The sequence below is a fragment of the Hemicordylus capensis genome, chromosome 2 (assembly GCF_027244095.1).
Source record: "Hemicordylus capensis ecotype Gifberg chromosome 2, rHemCap1.1.pri, whole genome shotgun sequence".
Taxonomy (NCBI): Eukaryota; Metazoa; Chordata; class Lepidosauria; order Squamata; family Cordylidae; genus Hemicordylus; species Hemicordylus capensis.
Genome location: NC_069658.1, coordinates 263,906,310 through 263,930,081, shown reverse-complemented (window position 1 = coordinate 263,930,081; position 23,772 = coordinate 263,906,310). Strand labels below are relative to the sequence as shown.

General features: G+C 44.5%; 1 protein-coding gene across 1 annotated transcript in view; it reads left to right on the top strand.

Annotated features, from left to right (window-relative positions):
- Window positions 1-2,160: 2,160 nt before the first annotated feature.
- The window catches only part of GLDC (glycine decarboxylase), a 52,615-nt gene continuing 31,003 nt past the window's right edge, over window positions 2,161-23,772 (top strand). Inside the window, exons 1-6 of the mRNA XM_053294504.1 lie at window positions 2,161-2,569; window positions 3,013-3,091; window positions 10,059-10,194; window positions 18,537-18,701; window positions 21,904-21,981; window positions 22,620-22,767. Of these exons, the coding sequence (XP_053150479.1) occupies window positions 2,231-2,569; window positions 3,013-3,091; window positions 10,059-10,194; window positions 18,537-18,701; window positions 21,904-21,981; window positions 22,620-22,767 (945 nt within the window). The 5' untranslated portion in view covers window positions 2,161-2,230. The remainder of the gene's footprint in view (window positions 2,570-3,012; window positions 3,092-10,058; window positions 10,195-18,536; window positions 18,702-21,903; window positions 21,982-22,619; window positions 22,768-23,772) is intronic.

Genomic DNA, 23,772 nt, shown 5'->3' with positions numbered 1-23,772 from the left:
AACAACCCCTTTCACTCCCTCATTGTCTAATGGTCCAACAGCCTACCTGGCAGGTTTCCTGCTTCTGATGTATTTAAAGAAGTTTTTATTAACCCCCTTGATACTTTTAGCTAAATGTTCTTCAAACTCTCTTTTTGCCTCCCTTGCATTTCTTTTGCCACCTTGCATTTCACTGCCACACTCAACTTTAGTTGATTTTTTGTAACTGTTTTTATCTGCCATGTGCGACTTTACTCTGCATTGTTAAAAAAACGTTTTCTTTGGCTCGGTGAGCGACTAAAGTTTCGAGAAATTACTAAACTATGTATCTGAAGTAAAAAGTCATTGATTTGCAAAAGATTACTGTAAAGAGCAGTATAAAATATTGATAAAATTTCACGTAAATTTTTGTCGTATGTTATGACGTCTGACCTTGAAGATGAAATATTTTTCTCAGTCATTCCTTCTGTTGTAGCTATTTATAAGAAATTATAGGCAGTGGAACTGTTTTGTTTTACCTTAAAAAGTCTAGAAGAAAACTTTTTAAAATTTAAATAAATATTAAGGTATAAGTAAATAATTTGCTTGAGTCTTAATGTCTTGTCACTTAAGCAATGGAGGGGGCTGAGGGGGGCACCATAGTTGGGCTGTGTTTAGGACATCAGTTGCCCTTAATCCAGTCCTGCCTTGGAGGAAGAGCGGGATATAAATGTAAATAAAGAAAGAAAATAAATAAAATCTACATACAGTGTGTTGCTGGTGCCTGAAGCACTCTTCACCCTGGAGTGGCAGGCAGATGTCCAGGGCCTCCACATCCACTGGGAGCCCCCAAATACTCTTTAATCTGTCTGGGTGGTGTGGTTGCCCTGCCTTGCTGATGGGCTGCACTGCACCTGGTGGTTCAGCTTGACTGCAAGCCTGCACCTGGCAGGCTTTAGAGACAGAGGGGGGCCTGGAGTGGGGAAAGAAATATGTGGGATGAGAATATGTTAAACTGCGTGTTGAAATGTTCCTGCTAATGCATATTTGCAAAAATATACCTTTAAAATATTCTTACGTTCTTGTGAGTTCAGTTGCAGTTTGTGCTCTCAAAACCCACCTCTCAAGGATACCGCGTGTGTCACCGTGTCTGTGTGCAAGTTAAGTCTGAGGCTTAACTTGCCATGGGGCTGGAGTGGGGGGCTCCAAAGGTCTTTAGGTCCAGGCTCCAAAATTACCTAGGCGCACCTTGGTCTGGTACTGTTAATTTCAGGCATTTCCCGCCCCCAGTTCTCAATCGAACTAAAGTAGCGCTCGGGCAGAGTTGGCTATTTGCAAGAAGAGACAATAGTGGAGAATAGATTAGCCGGCAATTGTGCTGTGCTAAAAAGGGACTGCCGTGGAATTTACCCTTTAGATTTACTGGGGGAGGTGGGGTGAGAAAGAAACATTGGAAGCGAGGATTGGAAACGAAACAGGGCGGGGACAATATCAAAGGGCATATCACTTTATGATTGCAGAAGAAGGGTCGAGGGGCAAGAAAAACTTTGGCGGCTCTGTGGGGGGGGGGAGGAGAACCAATGATAGGGGCGTGATGCGGAGGCCTGGACAGTGCAGTAACCTGGGTGAAATTAACATTTGCCTGTCTGAGAGCTGACAGCCAATCTACGACTGAAGAATCAACAGCGAAGGGAACCCGATGCTGCTGACTGCAGCGCTGAGGGCAACACCGCGCAACTGATGAAAGCCGGGAGCGGTGTGTGTGTGTGTGCGCGGGGGCGGGGGGCGTTCGCGGCGCAAGCGAGGTTCCAAAAAGAAACGCGACAAGGAAGCAGACAGAAGATGCACAACCAAGCTTGCGCCTGGACATGGACAGGGAGGGTGATCAGACGGGGGTCTCTTGACAGGTGCGGATAAGCGACTCTGTGACAACGGACCGGGACACAACAGAGCCTTGGGGAAGAGGGGACTGAGGAGGATGCGCCGCTCTGCGAGAGGGTGGCCGCCCGCCGCCGCAGCTCATCCTCGGGGCATCCGGAGCGTCTGGGGCTGGGGGGAGGGCACTGGCCTCTCAGCAGGTGGCTCCGGCCGAGGTGGTCTCCGACGGGGCGGGGCCAGCAAGGCCCCTCCCCTCGGCTTGCGATTGGCGTGGGGCTATAAGGGGGCGGGGGCTGGGGCTCCTCTCCCCCAGAAAGTGAGCCGCAGGTGCCGCTGCTGCGCAAACTAACTTTGCACGTGTGTGTGTGGGGGGCGCGATCCGGCTCCGAGCGGTATGCAGACTTGTGTGCAATGGTGGGGGCGGCTGGTGGGTCGCGGCGCTGGGCTGCACGGACCTCCCGGCGGCGGCGGCGGCGGTGGTGCTGCCGCCGCCCTGAGGGGCAAGAAGCTGCAAGCGGGATGGGGACCGGCCGGCGTGAGGAGGAGCAGCGGCGGCACCGCCAGCAGCAGCGCCGTTGGAGAGGGCGCCGCCGCCGCCGCCTCCTCCTCCTCCTCCTCAAGCACCTCCCGACATATCGAGCGGCTCCTGCCCAGGCACGATGACTTCTCCGAGCGGCACATCGGCCCGGGGGACAAAGAGAAGCGAGAGATGCTGCAGGCCGTGGGGCTGTCGGTGAGGAAACTCTTCTCCGGGTCTCCCTCTCGGGTCTTCTTTTCTGCCGACCCTTCCCCCATGAAGAGCCCGCCCGGCCACTCCCCCTTCATCTGCACCCCGGGCAGCGCCCGCTTTGTCTTGTAAACCCCCTCCTGATTATCCACCCATCAATATCTCTTTCACCGTGTCACGTCATTTGGCCTCATTTCACTTCAGAGTAAAGAGCTGCTTTGAAAGTGGGGCAGGAGGAGAGATCTCAGCCGAGAAACCTCGGTAATAACAGAAGGGCTTTGAACAAAGGTCCTTCCAAGGGATTGCCTGAGTTTTCCCTTCCGTGCCTCTGCCCGTTTCTCATGGTCCCTTTGTCTGAATATGTGCCCCCAGGGCCGCTTCGGGGGTGCAGAACTTTAAAACTCGCACGCATTTCATGTGATGCTTTGATGTGTCCTTTGTATCTTTAGAGCATTGATGAGCTGATCGATAAAACAATTCCTGCTAACATCCGCTTGCAACGGCCTCTGAAGATGGATGACCACATTTGTAAGTGTCCCTTTCACCCTAGACGCAATTAAAAGCCTGGTGGTGTGAAATCTCTTCCTCCTCATTGCTTTTAGTCGAACTAATCAGCTTTGAAACAGCTGTGTGAGGTTGCAATCCTATGCACGCTTACTTGGGGGTAAGTCCTGTTGAACGCAATAGGATTTACTTCTGAGTAGATCTGTACTGGATTGCACTGTGAGATACTTATATTTCCCCCATCATTTTCAGCAGTAGATTTAGTGTGGTGAAACTGTAAAACTGGCTCAGTGCAAAGGCTAAGATTATAATTTAAAACCTCCCAGCTGATGCTGAGTGCAGTGTAGAGTATGCATAAGCAAGCCATGAACATCATTCATCTCTAATCCAGGACTGATTTTTATTTCTTGTCATCTCTGATTACAGCATCATTAATCTACTGTGCATATGTGTGAACTAACATGAATGCTTTGTAGTTCTATAGTGAGGTCCTTAAAGCAATTTGCTTTCCAGTGCGTTTAAGAAAGTACAGAAGAATTGTGATGTGCATAATATTGCTGTTCAAAATACCCTTAAAACCCCCTGGCACAAAGTTTGTTCATATTGGCTGACATCCTCGCTAATGGTGCAGAGGTTCAGCATGCAAAATGCCTCCCCAGGGTTAGTAAGGATGTCAGCCACTATTACTTTTCTAGAAAAACCATCTCAAAGCAGTTGACATAGCAAAAGGAATAAGAAAGTGGTTCGCTGACTTAAAGAGGCTCAAATTAAAAAAAAAAAAAAACAGAGGAGACTCCAGCAACAGCCACTGGAGGGATGCTGTGCTGGGGTTGGGTAAGGACGGTTGCTCTACCCCTGCTAAATATGAGAGAGCCAACATTTTAAAAAGAGGCCTCTTTGCCCACTTAGCAGGGGTTACACTGAACATCTGAAAGCAACCACCTTTTGTGCCATTTTAAAGCTGCACTGCACGTATGCTTCAAGTACCGTGATAGTGTTACATCGGTGAAACCCACTCAAGGTTTGCCAGCCACAATGTCAACATTGCAAATACAAGTTGCTACAAAGCTGCTGTGCAGATGATGTCCCAGGGCACACATGGACTGATTGCTTCAGGGAGGCAACTTATAGCACATTGATTCAAACTAGCATAAGGACATAAGAACAGCCCTGCTGGATCAGGCCCAAGGCCTAGCTAGCGTAGCATCCTGTTTCACACAGCGGTCCACCGGATGCCTCTGGGCAGCCCACAGGCAAGAGGAAAGGGCATGGCCTCTCTCCTGCTGTTACTCCACTATTGAGAGGCATCATGCCTCTGAGGCTGGAGGTGGCCCACAGCCACCCGACTAGTAGCCCTTGATAGATCTGTCCACTATAAATTTGTCTGTCCATTTTAAAGCCGTCCAAGCTGGTGGCTATCAATACCCATGGCAAAGAATTCCATAGATTAGAAACATAGGAAGTTGCCATATACTGAGTCAGACTATTGGTCTATCTAACTCAGTATTGTCTCTACAGACTGGCAGCGGCTTCTCCAAGGTTGCATGCAGGAATCTCCTCTCTCTCAGCCCTTTCTTGGAGAAGCCAGGGAAGGGGCTTGAAACCTTCTGCTCTTCCCAGAGCGGCTCCATATCTTGCAATGCTCACACTTTTAGTCTCCATTCATATGCAACCAGGGCAACCCTGTTTAGCTAAGGGGACAAGTCATGCTTGCTACCACAAGACAGCTCTCCTCTTAATTTTGCGCTGTGTGAAAAAGTACTTCCTCTTGTCACTCCTAAGTTTCCTGACCTTCAGTTTCATGGGATGACCCCTGGTTCTAGTTGTGAGAGAGGGAGAAAAATTTTTCTCCATCCACTCCATGCATAATCTTATACACTTCAATTACATCTCCCCTTAGTTGCCTCTTTTCCAAAGTAAAGAGCCTAAGATGCTGTAGCCTAGCCTCATAAGGAAGGTGCTCCATGTTGTGTAGTATAACATCGCATCATGTAGTGATCAAGGGAAATATTAAAAGGGATGTTGCTTTTCTTTCTTGATCACCACATTTCTTATGACTTGGGAAACTTCCAAAACCATTTCCTGGTTGATTATAGAAGCTTCCCCTGTCCCCCTGCCTTAAAAAGAAAAGAAAAGAAAAGTCAATTTTTGGTTGGAATAGGATTAGTGCACGAGATAAAGGTCTTTGGGAACTGCTAGATGTATGTTTGGCAGGGGGAGTGGGGAAGAGACACTGCTTTAGAAAAGTAAATATTCCATAATTGCAGCTTTAAAAAATGTGATAAATAACAAACCTAATACTATTCAAGTTAAAGGTATATATTATTATGGAACATTATTCCTTTTTTGTGCTTGTATACTTCCATTTTGCCTTTTAAAATACATGAACTTCATCTGGGTCCACTGGTCACTAGTATGAATCAGTAACATTATGTTACAGACTGCTGTCTACTCAGTGATCCTGTGATAACATGAAGGGAACAGTTGGCAATATTTCCACTCATGGGTACAGCAAGTTTCCTTTGTCAAACTAATAGTGTAGATCACTGCAGGCTGTTACAGAACATTGCACACCTCTAGTAAAACATCTCCTAGGGTTGTTGGCAACTGGTGCCTCAAAACTTAGGCTTGTAAACGTGACCTTTCTGGTATTCCAAAAGGCCAAAGAGGATTTGTGCTTGAGAAGCACAAGGTTGTGCAATCTGGCAATTTGTGTTGTTCCGATTTAGTTCCTTCATGGAATTGATAAGTTGATGCATTTTATATGTCAACAGGTTTAGTCTTCCTGCTAGATCTTGTTACTGAACACTTTGTACCTTGAGGTACCACAGATCAGTTTATAGAGATGAGAGATAACAATAACGGAGTGTGATTTGTGAAGGAGTGGGGAGAGGAGTACATAATTCGGTCATGTTCTGAAGAACTTCTGTAAACAAATGGAATTCCGTGGGCACAGGCTTCCTCATTCTCCCTATTGTCTGTGCACATCTGCCATGCATCATTTGTTGATGTTGAAGAGTATGAAGGTAGTCTCTGCTCATATACGACTTTATATGTGCATCAAAGTCCCTGGTGCAAACACATCAGCTGGAGCTGTGTACGTAAGTAGCCCTTCAAAGGAAGCTAAAACGGCACCAGTCTGGTGTTCAAGGGAAGAGTGAATCCAGCTAATGCGCCCTCTCCTAAACAGCTGTTGGGATACCTTTGAAGGGCTACATGAACAATTCTCCAACTGTATGGGGCTGGAAATCATGCCTTCATTTAGGGATATATGTGTAGATTCCTGCTTCCATGTGTGTGTGCTTTTTAGCTGGATTAGCACAGAACTGGATTGGAATGCATGTGTTTAACTGTAAATGCGCCTATATTTGGGGGTACCTTAAAAATTAAGAATAACAATTCAAAATTTAATTGAATTATCTTTGTTCTTACATAATATTTCTGACATATACAGCAGCAGATAGGGTGCGGTTCTCATGAATATAAAGGTAGAAATTCACAGCCTATGTTCTATTGTTTCATAGTTCAGGCTAGTACTTCTCTCCTAGACTTGTGTTCCAAGTTTGTTTTGTGTCTTTGTGAGAGGTGTGTATTGATCTATATCTACCTGGGCCTTGTATACATTTTCAGATATATAGCTCCCAAATGCTGATATTCTATTTCCACACAGCATATGTAACTTCTGTTTGCTTTTGTTTTTAGTTTTAAGCTGATAGAAGCTACATTTGATATGTGGAAATCGAATTTTGGGGCTGTACATCTGAAAATGTAGAAAAGGTCCTGATAGAAATGGGCACTCCACCAGGGAAAAGTAGCACCTTGTTTCTGAAGACCCATAAACGTTAACATTGAACAAGGTTCTTTTTTTCCATTTCTGAGATAACAGTGTCAAAAGATCAATGAACTCTATTCTTGGAACATTAAGATCATTGCCTGTGATCATGTTATGCAATGCACACAGCTAGGAGAAATAAACAAGGTCAGCTGTAGGCATTTATTCAGCAAAAGTATATATATTGCCAGCAAAAGTTCCTGAAAGATTACTCAACTATTTTCAGTGTCATGAGTTTCGTATAATGCATTTCATCTTAGCAGCTGCCCTAGAAAACTGGAAGCAGTACGCTGAGTAGGATGGCCGATTTCCAAGGGTTTCTTAATGGGTGTTTACTGCCCTCTCGTATTTCCAGGCCTCTCTTCATTGAGCAGATTGCTTTATAGCTTTCTCATTACACAGTGAGGAGGGGAGAGCCTCACATTAACCGAGTGGATTAACAATCGCAGGCCAGTGTCTATAATATAAATGCTACATGCAATAGTGTTGATTGACATGTTGTTGTACCTTTTAGCCTAGGCTACCTATCAACTAAGGAAAAGTAGTCTGTAGAGTAGAAGTGTACGGGTGTGTTTATAGGTTTCTTAAAACTTTCCTGCAGATACAACATGTCATGGGGGGAAGGGGGCCCTGAAATGGAAGCTATCCCTCTTTATTTTGCTATCCGTATTCATGTAGCCATACCTCAGGCTCCTGACAGGTTGCTTTCTTTTGTATGCACATGAGTAGCAGAGGAAGAATCTAAAAATCTTAACAGCCGAGAGAGAGAGAGAGAGAGAGAGAGAGAGAGAGAGCGCAGTAAGATAAAGCTGGAAGTAACTCATAGGCTTGATCCAGATTTTAAGGTAAACAAGTGTCTAGGAGTAGGCAGACTAGGAATTGTGCATTGCAATATGTGACCCCAGCAGTTGAAGATAATGATAACATCCCAAGCAGATATGTAAGGGGAACTTCTCTTATGTGGGAGCTTAAAGAGCTCTTTGGATCCCAGCCATATCTCAGAAAAGTGGTCTTTTCTGTGGTAGCGAAGACCACTTGTCCAAGGTGTCTAATGAGACTAGAAACACAAATGCACCACTGCCACCAGTGAAGGCTGGGATCTGGAGCATAAGGTTCTGTGTGTGTACATGTGCGCACTCACATAAACACACATCTCTGCCTTCTCCTTCTGGCAATAGCCCTTTGTGCTTCACAGAGTGATGCTCTGGATAGCATTTTGGGGGTGAGAAGCTGCTGTCCGAGGGAGAAACTAAAAAGCCCATGTGTGAAACATGGCACTTTGGATCCCAGCCCAAGGTACATGTTTTAGACAAGTAACTAGGAATGTGCATGGAACCGGTTCGGAGGCCCTTTATGGGCCTCCAAACCGGTCTGAATGGCAGGTAGTTCCATCAGTCTGAAGGTGTGTGTGGGGTGCCGCTTTAAGTGTGGGGGAGGGTGAACTTACCCCTCCCACCACTCTTCCCCTGCCAGTGCTCCTCTTTCAGTAAGTCCATGGGGCTGCAGCGTACCTCCCTGCTGCCTCGTCTGCCCCCATTTATCGGATATACCCTGAAGTATCGGGTGTCCCTGTGCACACCTGCGCGGGGGTGTGCGCATTGTGCATGGGCACGCACAGGCATGCAGCAGGTGTGACGTGTGTGCCCTCGCACCCGATACTTCCGGGCGTATCTGGTAAACTGGGTGGCAGGGAGGCATACTTCCGCCCCATGGACTTACTGAAAAAGGAGCGCCCGCGGGGGAAGAGCGGCAGGAGGGGTAAGTTCACCCTCCCCCCACACTTAAAGTGCCCCTGCCTTTGAGCCTCCCCCACCTGGTTCCGTGCAATCCCTACACGTAACAATCTGGATCATGTGAGGTATTAGTCTGACAGCACCTTTGGGTGGGCGTTACTTAATACAAATCTGTTCTTGTTAGTGGAAAAGTGGGATATAAATTTAACAGTGGCCAGCTTCCAGAGTAACAAGTTGCTTGCTGAAGGACATAGCACTAGCCCAGAATTTTTGTACTAGCTAGTTTGTTTGTTTGTTTGTTTGTTGTGCCAAGTCTGGAGCCTGTGCTCCAGAACAATGTTGCACGACTGCAAGCATGCTTGTGGATGTGCGGCTGCGGCATGCTAATTTGTTTTATTGGGGACTTTTATGAAAGAGTGCTATAGCGCAATTCTGCAAATCCCCATTTAAAAAAAATGTAATTAATGTCTTGTGCCAGCACAGATTTTCTTGTTTTGCCTGTGGTTCATTGCTCTAGATGTCACTTGGTATTTCTGATTGTGCCTCTGTATTGAGTCACAGAAACAGTCTTGTCTGTTATTGAACGGATTGGATTTCTGAATGGGTGGTATAGATTCTTTGAAAAGGGGGCACAATTACACAAAACGTAATGTTGCATTAATTCCTAGTTCATGTGGGATTTCAGTTTATAGATGGTTTCTTTGTTGCTTCTGGGCATTTGAATCTGCACAGGTTATATGTAATTATACAGTTACCTGAATAACTGTATTTGTTTAATCATTATCCAGTGAAATTTGGCATTCCTTCCAAAAAAGGTGTAAAAAGAAATGCCAAATGTTAATCATTATTCAAACAAAGACAAGTAATTTTAAAATGATGCTACGCAAAGACAGTGGCTGACATGTCCCGCAACATACCACAGGTGGCTCTGAACTGTTTGTGCTGCTGCAGGAGTCTAAAACACCTGCCCACGTTGCTGTGCACTTGGGCTGTCCCACTACTACCGTACTTAATTTATTTATTTGTTTTTCTACGTAAACTGCTTAGAGAATTTTTTTGTTGAGAAGTGGTGTATAAATATTTGTAGTATCAGTAGTACCATTGGGCAGTTGCACATTGCGATGTGAGTTGTACATAGCAGCAATCTGTGTGAGTGATAAATCGAATGTAGCAATTGAATGATCTGTCCACTACAATGAAAGTTTCTTTGCCTCAATATCTTGGAAATTTGCTGAAGATGAACAGACAGATGAGATGCAGCAGGCGGAGAGGCACACAGGAGCTTCAGCACTCAAGTCCCTGCTAACAGACCCTTTGCCACCATTGAAATGTCTGCATTAGGTTTTGTGGGGAAGAAGAGGCGTGATATTTTTAATATTGTTAAATCCTTTACAAAATTTCTGCTATAACTTTCTTTTTCAATTAGGTGAAAATGAAGTTCTTGAAACTTTACACAATATTGCTAGCAAGAACAAGATCTGGAGATCCTATATTGGCATGGGTTATTACAACTGTTCAGTCCCTCAGGCCATTGTGAGGAATTTGCTGGAGAATGCGGGATGGTAATGTACCACGTTCTATCATTTCAAACGTATGTTTCATTTGATTAATGCATTGGGATATACAAACGAACTGCCACACTCTAGTGCTACTTTGTAGTGCTTCAACATGATTATGATAGAGGATAGATCAGTGTGTTGATCACTGATTTTATTGAGAAATGTTTGTGCCTAATATATAAATAAATTTGTGAGAGCACACCGCTTTCATCTATATGATCTGGGCATCGGTTGATGATGGGAAATAGATCCTATTTGTGTGAAAGAAAGAAAGAAGCTCAGATTATGTTTCAATTGTCTGTCTGACTCTCTCTTTTAGTCTGTATTTGAACATTCTTAAGCTATGGTATTTCAGTAGGGGTAAACTTTGGAAAACTGAGTATGGGGCAGCTACCAAGCTGTTCTTGGTAACATTGTGCACTTGTAGCCCTTGAAGGAGTTGAAAACTGAAAGACTAGAGAAAAAGATATAGAAGGGTTTGGGGTTTGTTTTCAGTTGTTTTACATTTTCAAAAGGGTAACAAGAAAAAGTTGTGTGTGAGGCAAAGAGCATTCAGTTGCAGATTTGGCAAGCAAATGCTCAAATTCTTTTAGCAAGAATGAAGCTCAGTAGGGGTCTTGGAAGTAGATTACTCCTGCTGCTACTGCTTAACAGACCATTGTACACAGTCACATGGTGAAGACTGAGTAATTTGCTTGCAGGTAATATAGCAGAAATGACACTGCTTGCTTGCTTCTCTTAAGGCCATGCTCTGCCCCAGCCACATAGTGCAGCACATAGTGCCCCATCTGCACTGTAGCATACAGCTTTCCTGCATCTGCTCAGTATTGTTTATATGTACGTACAGAAGAAGTTCTCAAAGTGTGAGACTCTGCAAAATGGAGTGAAGAGGGGCATGATTCGCCTCATTGAATCCTTCTGCTTTGGCCACAGTTCGCAACAATTGTCATTGGGGTCAAGTGTTATCTCCATTTTCAGTGTATGTCGAGGGATAAGAACATAAGAACAGCCCTGCTGGATCAGGCCCAAGGCCCATCTAGTCTAGCATCCTGTTTCTCACAGTGGCCCACCAGATGCTGCTGGAAGCCACAGGCAGGAGTTTAGGGCGTGCCCTCTCTCCTGCCATTACTCCCCTGCAACTGGTTCTCAGAGCCATCCTGCCTTTTGAGGCTGGTGGTGGCCTATAGCCCTCTGACTAGTAGCCATTGATGGACCCCCTCTTAAAGCCATCCAGGTTGTTGGCTGTCACCACATCCTGTGGTAGAGAGTTCCACAAGTGGATCACACGCTGTGCGAAAAAGTACTTCCTGTGTGTATCTGTGTGTGTGTGTGTGTGTGTGTGTGTGTGTGTGCGCGCGTATTTTTCTGCTGGCATTTTAGGCTCCTTGGCATGAGCCAGTTCAAAGTCACGATTGATAAATAGTAGCAAAATTTGGCTGTCTAAATCCACACCTCATTTCTTTTCCTGTTTTGCTTTTTTAAAAAATAGATTCACAGAGAATTGACATGCCAATCACCGTGAGTCAGTCAGTCAAAATGAATAAGCTAGAATTCCTTCTAAAATTGATACAACCAGTGGGCATTGACTAGTTTTAAACAACCAACTTATTTTACATGAGAATAGGGTCTGCTCTTGTGATATCTTCCAGTGATGTCTGCAAATCAAAGTGCATTAGAAAAAAGTCTGTAAAATGGCATAGTGGTATTTTCCCTTGGGTTGCCTGACACTTCTGGTTCTTTATTTATACTAAGGAGAGGGTGGGCCAAAATCTTCTTTAAAATCACTTGGTTCAGTAACCTACAATTAGCTGTTAGGGATATTCAGAGTGAGACTGTGTTAGGCTGCACACATTTTGGTGCCTGTACTTCCTGAAGTCTTCACACTATCTGTCTACTGCGGTGTCGCCCTAGAAACAGCTAATTAATTCCAGTAACGTGACATGAACATAAATGAACAGACAAAGAATAGAAACTATGCATGGCTTCTCAAGTGAGTTGACAGTAAGTCTAGACTTTAACCTAGAAAACTACCTTACCTTGATGAGCATTGCTCATGTGATGATATCTTGAGATGCATGAAATTTTTCTGATTTCATGTGTTTTGGCTTAAACTCTTGACATGCACTAGATGATAATAAAAACATGTTTGTTTAAAAAAATAATTGTTGATATTCTAGTATTAAAAATTATAGTGAAAATGTCATCTCTCATGAAAATGAAGAGATAATCCTGAACAGTGTTCCCTCTAACAAGGATTCCCAGATGTTGTTCACTACAACTCCCACCATCCCTAGCTGCGGTGGCTGTTGGCTGGGGATTATGGGAGTTGTAGTCAACAACATCTGGGAATCCCTGTTAAAGGGAACAATGATCTTGAATTGTGAAATTTTGCTAATCCATGTGTGGTAGCTCTCATGAAATTTCATGAGTGAGCTGCCGGCAAGGGGAGAGGAAAGTGGCGGTGGACAGGCGGGCGAAGCAAGAAACAAAACTGTGGGGGGCGGGGGCAGGGGAAAAAGAAAACAGCAGTGTTTGTGTGTGGGGGGAGAAAACAGCAGCAGGTGGGGGAAACTACAGGTGCAGGTGCTCTGCGCCCAGCCCATCTAGTAAACCTTTTTTGTTAGCTGCCCCATAACAAATTTGTTCTCTGGGCAGCTCATAACAGAGGTACTTGGTCAAAGCAAATATGGGGAAAACCAATTTGCATTGACAACAGTAATTGGTATGAATGACATGTAGGAATGCTACTATATCTGTAAGCTGAGGTGTGCTAAGGAGGCTTCAGGTTTTCTCTCACCTCCAGGAAAGGGTGTAAGCTGATTTAAAGAGAGGCTGATCATATCATAATGATTAGTGATCATTATGAGGCTTTGCCTCTTTGTTTTCACAAGGATTTCACATTTTGAGAGGAATAACACCACTTAAAAGTGATGCAATTATCTCTAATGGCCTGGACTGAAAGAATCCTACAGCTAGTTCCAAATGTTCACAGTACTTTGTGTTTGTGTTTTGTGAGCGGCAGCCTCGGATGACGAAAGTCTACAGTGAAGACTTTCCAAAGCATTTCATGGTGTGGTATAATGGTCCACTGTTCAAAGAAAAAAAGCCCCCTGGACATAAGGGTCAGTGTCATAGGTTGTCCAAGTAGGACACTGGCTGAGGGCCCGGGGCCTTCAGAGGGGCCATAGCCAAGCCCAGAGGACGCTGTCCAGTGTCTGATGTATTCCGGTGTGTAAAGATGACTGTCATCAAGAAGTGCTTCAAGCTTCTGTTGCCAAAGTAAATCTCCTCCAAATCCTTGTGGAGGCTTACCTTGGTGGTTATGGGCAGAGTGCTCCTTGCTGTGGGTGGGGCATTGCACTATTGGTTATTTTTTTTAACTGATGGCCACTGAGGAGCATCCAGGCTGCTGCTGCTCCTGGTAAGTCTCCATTAGGGTCCAAGGCACTTGACTGAGCCAAGATTTGCAGTTTCCCTACCTGACTGCCTGGAAGGAGATTCTTGCTAGTTAAGGGTGCCTAGATGAGGTGATGTACAAACCTGGTTTAATCAGGAATGTAAACATGGGGTAAGGTTCAGACTAGTTAATCATGACTAAGCACCATTGAAATCCATGCGTCCAGTTAGTCATGACTCTCAAGTCCCATTGATTTCAAAAGCACTTAGTCTGGATGTTGTCCATGGTTTGTATTTTCTGTTTTAATTATATATTTTTTAATATGTTCTGCAGCCATTTTAGACATGTGAAAAGCTTCAGAGTCTGAAGTACTCCAAGAGCCCTTTCTCAGGAGCAGTGAGAAAGGGCTACCAGGTTTGAGGGGAGGTAGCCATAAAGTGCTTAAATCCCCACAGACTATCAATCCGACATCCCTGGGTGGGCAGATGATTGCCCGCCCACATGAGCTCCAGCTGCTGCTGGTAGCTCCAAAGGTTGGGGTACTGGGATATATTGCCCACCTGAGCTCAAATTTTTTGCGGTGTGGCCAGGAGCTGCTCTCCCTGCCTTTAAAGGCAGGGAGAGCGTTCCTGGCTATCCTGGCTGGTATTTGCCCTAGGGAGCACCTTTGTTCACAAATGCTCCCCTCGTTTGGGAGTAAATACCAGCCATCGCTGCATTCACAGCTTGGCCACGAATGCTCTTCCTGTCTTTAAAGCAGAGTGGGCCGGTATTTGCTTTCAAACGGGGCACGTGGCCCCATTTGCAAGAGGAGAGCGGGTCTTGTGGTAGCAAGCATGACTTGTCCCCTTAGTTAAGCAGGTTCCACCCTGGTTGCATATGAATGGGAGACTAGAAGTGTGAGCGCTGTAAGATATTCCCCCTCAGGGGATGGAGCCACTTTGGGAAGAGCAGAAGGTTTCAAGTTCCCTCCCTGGTATCTCCAGGATAGGGCTGAGAGAGATTCCTGCCTACAACCTTGGAGAAACTGCTGCCATTCTGTGAAGACAATACTGAGCTAGATAGACTAATGGTCTGACTTGGTATATGGCAGCTTCCTATGTTCCCCCCGTATCTGATGTCAGACGCAAGGGGCATGGCGGCGAGGCCCACCGTGGAGGGAAGAATACGAGCCACCAGCTGGCTTCCTTTGCCACTGGATCCTGGAGTAGAAGATTTACCTATGTGCTGTTCATTATTAATGATGCGCAGAACATTTTGAGCTTGAAACAGAATGCCCTCTAAAAAGGGGGTCTGTTTCAAGTTCTGTGCAGAACATCCCCATTTGAATTGAAACATTTCAAGCACCATTTTGGAGGCCCATTTTTCCTTTGCTGATTGTTTTGCTGTCATTGGCTTCCAATTGTCTTGCAAAAGCCTTGATTCTTGGTTAACTAGTTATCATACAAATCAAGTGTTGTCGTGGGTAGCTGTGCCCCATTGGCTGGCGGGGAGGGAGGTGGGCATGGGGAACACAAATAGAAGGAATTTCAAATTCAATGGGACTGGGAGGCAGAGAGAGCCTTTATACTGTGCCTCTCTTGAAGAAAAGGATACATCTGGGCAGGAGAAGAGGAAAGGAGATTTGATTTTGTGGTTTTCTTTTCTCAGCACTGAGTATAATATGCTGTGCTATTGCTGCTATAAGTACTTGGTTTTGCTGGATCTCAGATTGACAAAGGCAGAACTTGGATGCCTGCCTTCCTTGAGTTGTTTTTTGTTTTGTTTGTGAGACAGTGTTGTGGCGAGAAATGGACAGCTGGAGTGCTCTCCACGTCCCCTCAGTATTGTGTAATCTTTCTTGGTGACAGCTGTGATGAGCTCCATGTCTGGCCTTGAAATTAACTTGTGCTTCACTCATCGCTCAGCAATCTTCATTGCAAGATGTACTCAGTCAAAAAATGTGGCTGAAGTTGCTCTAGTTGAGCTTATGGCTATGCTGCTCTTGCAGTGCTAGGAAGTAACATAAGGAGCCCTTTCTCATGATCAGTGAGAAAGGGCTACCTAGTTTGTGAGGAAGAAGCCCAAAAGTGCCTACCTCCCTGCAAATGATCATTCCGACATCCTTGGATGGGTGGAAAGCCCACCCAGATGAGCACCGGCTGCTGCCAGTAGCTCAGAGGGTCAGGGTGCCGGGATGCACTCTGTTGACAAACACCCTCTGGCGCTCCAATAATGCACCGTGCAAGTGTGCAGTGCATTATGGGGATCCCACTTCCCCAAGTCTGCCAGCCATGACTGACTCATGAGCAGAAAAATGGCATTAAGGGAGCATTCACTCTCATATCTTCATTTTCGCACTTACATTTACATTTATATACCGCTTTATAGCTGGAGCTCTCTAAGCGGTTTACAATGATTTAGCATATTGCCCCCAACATTCTGGGTACTCATTTTACCGACCTCGGAAGGATGGAAGGCTGAGTCAACCTTGAGCCCCTGGTCAGGATCAAACTTGCAACCTTCTGGTTACAGGGCGGCAGTTTTTACCACTGCGCCACCAGGGGTTCTGGCTATGAAGCCATTTTAAAGGGTGGCTTCATAGGCAGGTTTGCCGCCATGGTGCCATCAGGACTGGTTCGATCCCAGCGGTTCACACACGTGTGGAAAACCAGGCTGGGCTCCCTTAGCCCAGTTCTGTGCACGTGTGTGAATAGCCTCAGGGTGTCATGATTTTGTGTGACAGAGCAACTTGTGCCAGTGATATTGCAGTGCAGGCACTGTGGCTGGCAGTGGAGTCTGGGTCAATGATTCTTTTTTGGAAATGTTTGGACTGTGTTTGTCCCTTCCAATACAGAACATACATTTCAGATTCCCTTTTAGTGTCTGCTTCTGCAGTGTTTTTCATGGCAGGGTTACAAAATGCATTGCAAATTGCAATGCAAAACCTGTGTGCATGCACTCTGTGAATTCAGCTTGTTCTGGCCATAGAGAACAATGGGGAAACTTGAAACACCCCATTGTTCCCCATGGGTAGTTCCTAGTGACACCCAAGTGGATTGGGTGGTAGGGCATGATGGGTGCTACCTACCACCCAAACCACAAAAGAAATGGGCAAGCAGGCAATTTTAAACAATTTTTTAATCTTTCACCCAAACCCCCATAGGATCCCCTATGAGGGTTTTGGGGGAAAGGTTAGCTAATAAAAATCGGGTTTCATTTCAAGCTCAGAACAGAACACAAAATCCATTTCATGCACATCCCTACTCTATGTCTGCAGTATGTTGGGAAAACCTTTACTTTCTCCCTAGCTTATTCACTTTATTAATCATAATATTTATTTATCATCAGAATATGTTGACCATCCAATCTCACTGTGATTAACACATTAGTTTTCTGTGATTCTATAAACACAATGCATAACAGCCATACGCTATGCAAGTTGTTAAAGCTCAAAGTAAATACTTCATCATGCTGGGAAATTGGAAATTAAACTGTAGATTTTAGATTTTCATAGCTTTGTAAATCTGTGTTTTAGCTGAGTCTTTGATTTGAAAATGGGATCTTCCTTGCTTTAGATGCAGTGATGGACTTTCCATGCTATTTTTTTTTTAAGTTTTGCTTTAATATGGCTTAGTGTGTAATCTTGAAAACTTCAGAATAAAAATTTTGCATAGTGACAATTGTATATAGAAAAGTCTATCATTATGCTGACTTCTGCAGTTGTGTTTTAGTTTTTAAAAAAACCAAAAACCAAAAGATTAACATGAGACAGGTCCCATTCGGTACCTGTAGTTTTTTGGACATGTTTAAAGCAGCACTTTGGATTGTGGCCATAATAAGTTATATTTATTAAAACTTATGCCTTTGTTGTCTCAACAAACAAGACATTCTATAGCACTCTTAATATTTTAGTAACAGCAGATGAGCTAACAGTAGTTCAAAATATATACCACAATAAACTATCTACTCAGTAAGTGCATTATCGCTCTTAGCCTTCATATTTTAGACTGGCTTGCCTACTCATCCAGAACCAGTATTTCACAACTCACATCAGCCCTTTGGTCAATGCTGAATTGTTTAAATAACAGAAATTCTGCGGTAGTATTTTCTTTACAGTCAGATTGCCAAAAGCAGCTTGGTTGGTCTGCTTGTAGAATTTTATTTATTTAACACATTTGTATACCGCCCCAAATGCAATAATTTCCCTTTGAACAAGGATTTTTGCTTGGTGCAGATGTACACACTAACCATGGTTTGCAAACCCACACCAAACCATTGTTTCTGAGTTAGCAAACTGGGGTCACAGTCACATGTAACACAGAACTGAGGGGCCAATGGACCTGCGGTTGCACCTTCCCTCCCCAGGGGTGCACCTAGGTAATTTTGGTGCCCAGACCTGAAGGGCTTTGGAGGGCCCCCCCACCTGCCACAAGGTCTCCCCTTAAAAGTTTTTTAGAGCAAACCTTCATCCTGGGGGGCTTCCTGTGCTGCCCACGCCAGCCACTGCTCCGGCTGCTGTGCCGCTCCTTGTCATTATTGCGGCTGCCATGTGCATGGCCAGGGAATGAACTGAACAGGCCTCAGCCTCACCCTGCGGTGGTGGCAGCCAGTGGCAGGCACAGTGGCTGTTTGGCCCATCTGTCTGGGCCTTCATCACCTGTGCAGTGGGAGTATCAAGACTCCCACTGTGCATGTTAGAAATAGATTTCAGAGTATATTTTGTGAGATAAGAGTGTTTACAAATAGCCACAGTTGTGTTCTCCAATGGTGCGTGTTCTACTTGCAGATAAATGTCATTCCACACTTGTAGAGCAATCCTCTTCAAACAACAGTCTTAAAACGTGTTTATTGTCTTTCCCAAAACTTAATTTTGTAACTTTCCAGAGGTTACTACTGTGACATGATGCTTTTTGCATTATTTGAGCAGACTAGAGATTGATGTTTGAAAACATATTACTTTCAATAGGGTTACACAGTATACCCCTTACCAACCAGAAGTATCCCAAGGTAGACTGGAGAGTCTGTTGAATTATCAGACCATGGTGTGTGACATCACAGGAATGGATGTGTCCAATGCGTCTTTACTGGATGAGGGAACTGCTGCAGCAGAAGCGATGCAGTTGTGTCACAGGTAACCCAATAGATAATAAAATGTTACAATATGTATATACCACTTTTCTGAAACATCCACAGTGCTCTATATAATAACAAAAATAGAATGTGAAAGCCAGCAATACAATATAAATATCAGCCACTGAAATGATAGGACAGAGTCAAACCTGACAGAAGAGGCATACTGTACAAACCTGTCAAAGAACTAGTTTTCTTCACCCCTTCAGGAAGGAAGTTGCACAAATGTGAGACTAGGAGGAGAGGAGAGCTGGTCTTGTGGTAGCAAGCATGACTTGTCCCCATAGCTAAGCAGGGTCTGCCCTGGTTGCATATGAATGGGAGACTTGATGTGTGAGCACTGCAAGATATTCCCCTCAGGGGATGAAGCCGCTCTGGGAAGAGCATCTAGGCTCCAAGTTCCTTCCCCGGCATCTCCCAAGATAGGGCTGAGAGAGATTCCTGCCTGCAACCTTGGAGAAGCCGCTGCCAGTCTGTGAAGACAATACTGAGCTGGATAGGCCAATGGTCTGACTCAGTATATGGCAGTTTCCTATGTTCCTATGAGACAACTGACTGACATACGAATATGACGAATATTTATACCGCTTTTCAACAAAAAGTTCCCAAAGTAGTTTACATAGTTATCAATAAAGAAATCAATAAAATGGCCCCCTGTCCCCAAAGGGCTCACAATCTAAAAAAAGAAATATAAGATAGACAGCAGCAACAGCCTCTGGAGGGGTGCTGTGCTGGGGATGGATAGGACCAGTTGCTCTTCCCCTGCTCAATTAAGAGAATCGCCACTTTTAAAAGGTGCCTCTTTGCTCAGTTAGCGGGGGACACATACGTTGGATCCCGGCTAACATTGCATGCGCTGAAAAAAGTTGCACATATGCAGCAAGGGAGGGGTGATTTTTCCCTCTGCAGCCTGCTGTGCCTCCTGAAAACATGTTCCGGAGGGTTGGCTTCGATGGGCCAGGATCCAACGTATATGGCACAGCCTTCACAATCTCAAGCACCTTTCCAAGGGAGAGTAGGTCAGAATGACTGCTGCAGTGGCAATAAGCAGGAGATTCTGAGCTTCCATATTAATGGCAGCATCCAGGTCAGACTAAGTGTGAGTAACTTTTTAAATAAAGTATTATCATTGCTAGAATTGTTATGTTATGTCTTGCTAATGCTGAAACGAATTATTTATGTTACTGAAATATTTTGAACTGATTTAATTTGAAGTGCGTTGTGTGTTTTGATAGTATTTTTTGCTGCATATTTTCTCTATTCTTTAATTGCTGTGTGCAGCTTTGAGCACCATGTTGTGGGAAAGTGTTTTACAAAGAAATTGATTAATTTCAAACAAAGAAAGTGTTTTACAGATAAGTTTTTATGTATGTATTTTTAAATTTTTAAAGATTAGATCTGTTTTTATATTTTAGCATAATATTGTGATTGTGTAATTTTTATAGTTCTGTGTTAACTTTTTCTATGTGAACCACCTTGTTTTTTTAAAAATGAAAGGCAGTATATAAATTTAACAATATAAAGAAAAAAAGAACGAATCTCAGCACTAGGTGCCATACAATAATTAAATCAAAAAGAACACACCCACTCATAGTCAAACTCAACCCCTAAGAAGACACATAAAGGGCAGGCAGGAAATTGCTAACTTTGGTAACTATATCCAAGTGGCTTAAGAAGAGCACTGCTGGATCAAATCAAAAGGTGCATCTAGTCCAGCATCCAGGTCTGTGGCATGGCTGGAGTGGGCCCTGGGTCAAGAAGTGAAGATGGGCCCCTGATCCCTCACCATCTTCTTCTCTGGAAAAGTGGGAGGGGGAGCGTGAAGAGGAAGTTGTTGCTCAGCTGGTGGGCCCCCCACCCTCAGGGGCCCAGGGCCATTTGTCTCCCCACCTTGTTCAATTATAGTTATGCTCCTGTCAGCATCTTGTTCCCCCAGTGGGCAACCAGATATTTCTGGGAAGTCCACAAAGAGGACCTGCCCCACTATTGCCCCCAGGAGTGGTCCTTTCATGAGACAAAGTGAGATGGTTGCCTCTGGCAGAAGACTATTGGGGTGACAGTCAACAGGCAGAGGTGCCCCTAGGTCATTTTGGAGCCTGGACCTAAAAGCCTTTGGAGCCACCGCCACCTCCCCCACCCTTGCAAATTAAGCATCATTCATGCTCTGCCAGGTGACCACACCATCCGGGATAGACTAGATTTGGGGGCTGTGGAGGCCCTGGACTGCGACCCCGAAGTCCAGGGGTAAAAGTGCCTCTGACAGCAGGGGGCGCAAAATACTCCCTTCCACTGCCATCAGAGTAGCTTGGTCATGGGGCAAGGAAGTGGTTGGTGTCTCACCTCAGGGACTGCAACACCTTGCCCCCTGCCACTGCCTCTGAATCTAGATATTCTTTCAATTATTAAGGCAATTACCTGTTGAGAGACCTCTGTGGTCTCATTAAAGGACTTTAATAAGAACATAGTGTCTTGCCTTGCAATTTCCTTATGTCAAGCTGGGTGGGCTTGAGTTTTGCTTGATTTCACACTTAATGGTTATTTTCTGCTAGCCTAGCTCAGGAGTTGGAAATCTGGACCACAGAGCAAGAGATGATACTGTAGGCAGAACATCTGCTTTACATACAGAAGGTCCCAGGTTCAGTCTCTGGAATCTCCAGGCATGAGTGGGGAAGATGTCGGTCTGAAACCCTGGGGAGCTGCTGCCAGTCAGAGTAGACAGTAGGGAGCTAAGTGGACCATGTGTCTGGTTCATAAGGTAGCTGCTTATGTATTTCAGAAGCTCTGGTAATGGTCCTTGCTAGGGATGTGCAAAATATCTCAAGCTGGGAATGTTCAGAGCTCGAAATGGGCTGTTCCGAATATATTCTGAGCTGGAAACAAAATGCCCTTCAAACGACAAAAAGGCTCACACTGCAATTTACACAGCAAAAAGAATCGGAAGATGGTTCCCTTTCAAAAGGGCTCACAGTCTGAAACGAAACACAAGACAGACACCAGCTACAGCCATGGGAAGGGACATTGTACTGGGCTGAATAGATACCGTTGGAACAGAGAATAGTGACAATTGCTCTCCCTCCTGCTAAATAGAAGGGAGCCACTGTTTTAAAAAGATGACTCTTTGCTCAGTTAGCAAAGGTTAATTTGAAATCCTATGACATGTATTTGAACTAATTGTGGTCTTTTTTTCCCTTTTGTCCTGACAGGCACAACAAGCGGAGGAAGTTTTATGCTGATATTAGATGCCATCCTCAGACGATAGCCGTGGTGCAGACTAGAGCAAAGTAATGTTCGCTTCACATTTTTCTACAGAGCAACATAGGCCAATAAATAAATTAATAAATGAATTGGGAGAGGGATTCATACAGCTAGACTGAATTAACATTAAATGTGTGTATCAGTCCATACATTGTCCACTTGGAAATTAAGTTTGTGCTGTTTATTATGTGTAAAGGAAGGTGGTAAATAAGATAATGGTTTAATTTTGCATCAGGGATCATATTCCTACTTGAATTTTCTTTTGTTACTCATTTTACTACTGTACTACTATACAGTATCAGTCACAGATACTGCAATCTGTATTAAAGATAATTAAAATTTTAAGCAATCGGGTGGTTTCTTAATGGCTCTGCACTGTACATATACAAGAACAAAATCGTCAAGCTGCTTCTTTCCCAAAACTTCCAAACAAAAAGCCAAAGGGAAATACTCCACTTCCTTCTTCCTTTCAAGTCCTCTTGCAGTCCTTTAAGCTTACTTCTTGCTCCCTAACATTATTCTGTCCTAATTTGCTTTTCCAATAGAGAATAAAAAGGCTCCAATTCCAAGCAAACATAGGGATGAATATTTGGGTTTATTCTAAGGTCCTGTTTATAAGTAGGGAATGCCTTGCTGTATTACTGCATGTGTCTTTGCTTTCCAGTTACACTGGCATCCTGGTCGAGTTGAAGCTGCCTCGTGAGATGGACTTCAGTGGGAAAGATGTCAGCGGAGTGCTGTTCCAATACCCCGATACAGAGGGGAAGGTGGAAGACTTCACTGGACTTGTTGATAGAGCCCATCAGAATGGGGTAAAACAAAGTAACCACAGTATCTCCTCCACATTTTTTTAAAATCTGTCAATAACTGTACTTGTCAGAAGACCATATCAACGGTGTTTTGGAGCGTGGATCCTCCAATGCAGGCAGTGTTTTCCTTCCCACAAGGACTGCCCCATCTTATTTCAATAGATGCAGCTGATCCACAGGCATGAGTATCTATCTATTTGAAGTTGGGCCGTCGAGTCAGTGTCAACTCTTGGTGACCACGGAGCCATGTGGGTTTTTTTGGTAGAATACAGGAGGGGTTTACTATTGTCATCTCCCACATGGTATGAGATGATGCCTTTCAGCATCTTCCTGTATTGCTGCTGCCTGATATAGGTGTTTCCACCAGCTGGAATTTGAATCAGCAACCTCTTGCTCCCTAGGCAAGTAACTTCCCCGCTGCACCATTAGGTGGTTATCTATCTATTTAACAAAAGGGGAGAAAGGAGGGACTTTTGCTGTAACAAGAATGCCATGTGTGCATGAGTTACGCCTTTCTGTTTATTATAGATGAGGCATTGGAAATGAATTTGCCTTAAGTATCTATTGCATTTAGTGGAAAAACTTGAAAGCATTCCTGTGTTATTTCTTTACTGGCATCCTCTGAGAAATGTGTGTGACTTCTATTTTAAAAGTAGGTCATCTGTTAAATATACTGTAGCGTGTGATCTGCAGAGCCTTGGTGATTTCCCATTAAGAGGATGGGGACACATTTAGGGTTTGGGGCAGGACCACAGGGCATGCCCAACAATGTTAGTTTTTTGGGGGGAAATCCAGACCTCACCCTCAGAACCAAAAACCACCCATGATGAAGCAAAGAGGTCATACACACCAAATGCTCAAATGAAGGTTCCTAAAGGTGGTTCTCCTGCTGCTGTCATTCAGCAGGGCACAGTCAATAACAATGGAAGTTTGAGGGGAGACGGGCGAGTGAGATCTAACAAGATGCTCCCAACCTTATATTTCGTCTTCCCTGCTGCCCATTGTCGA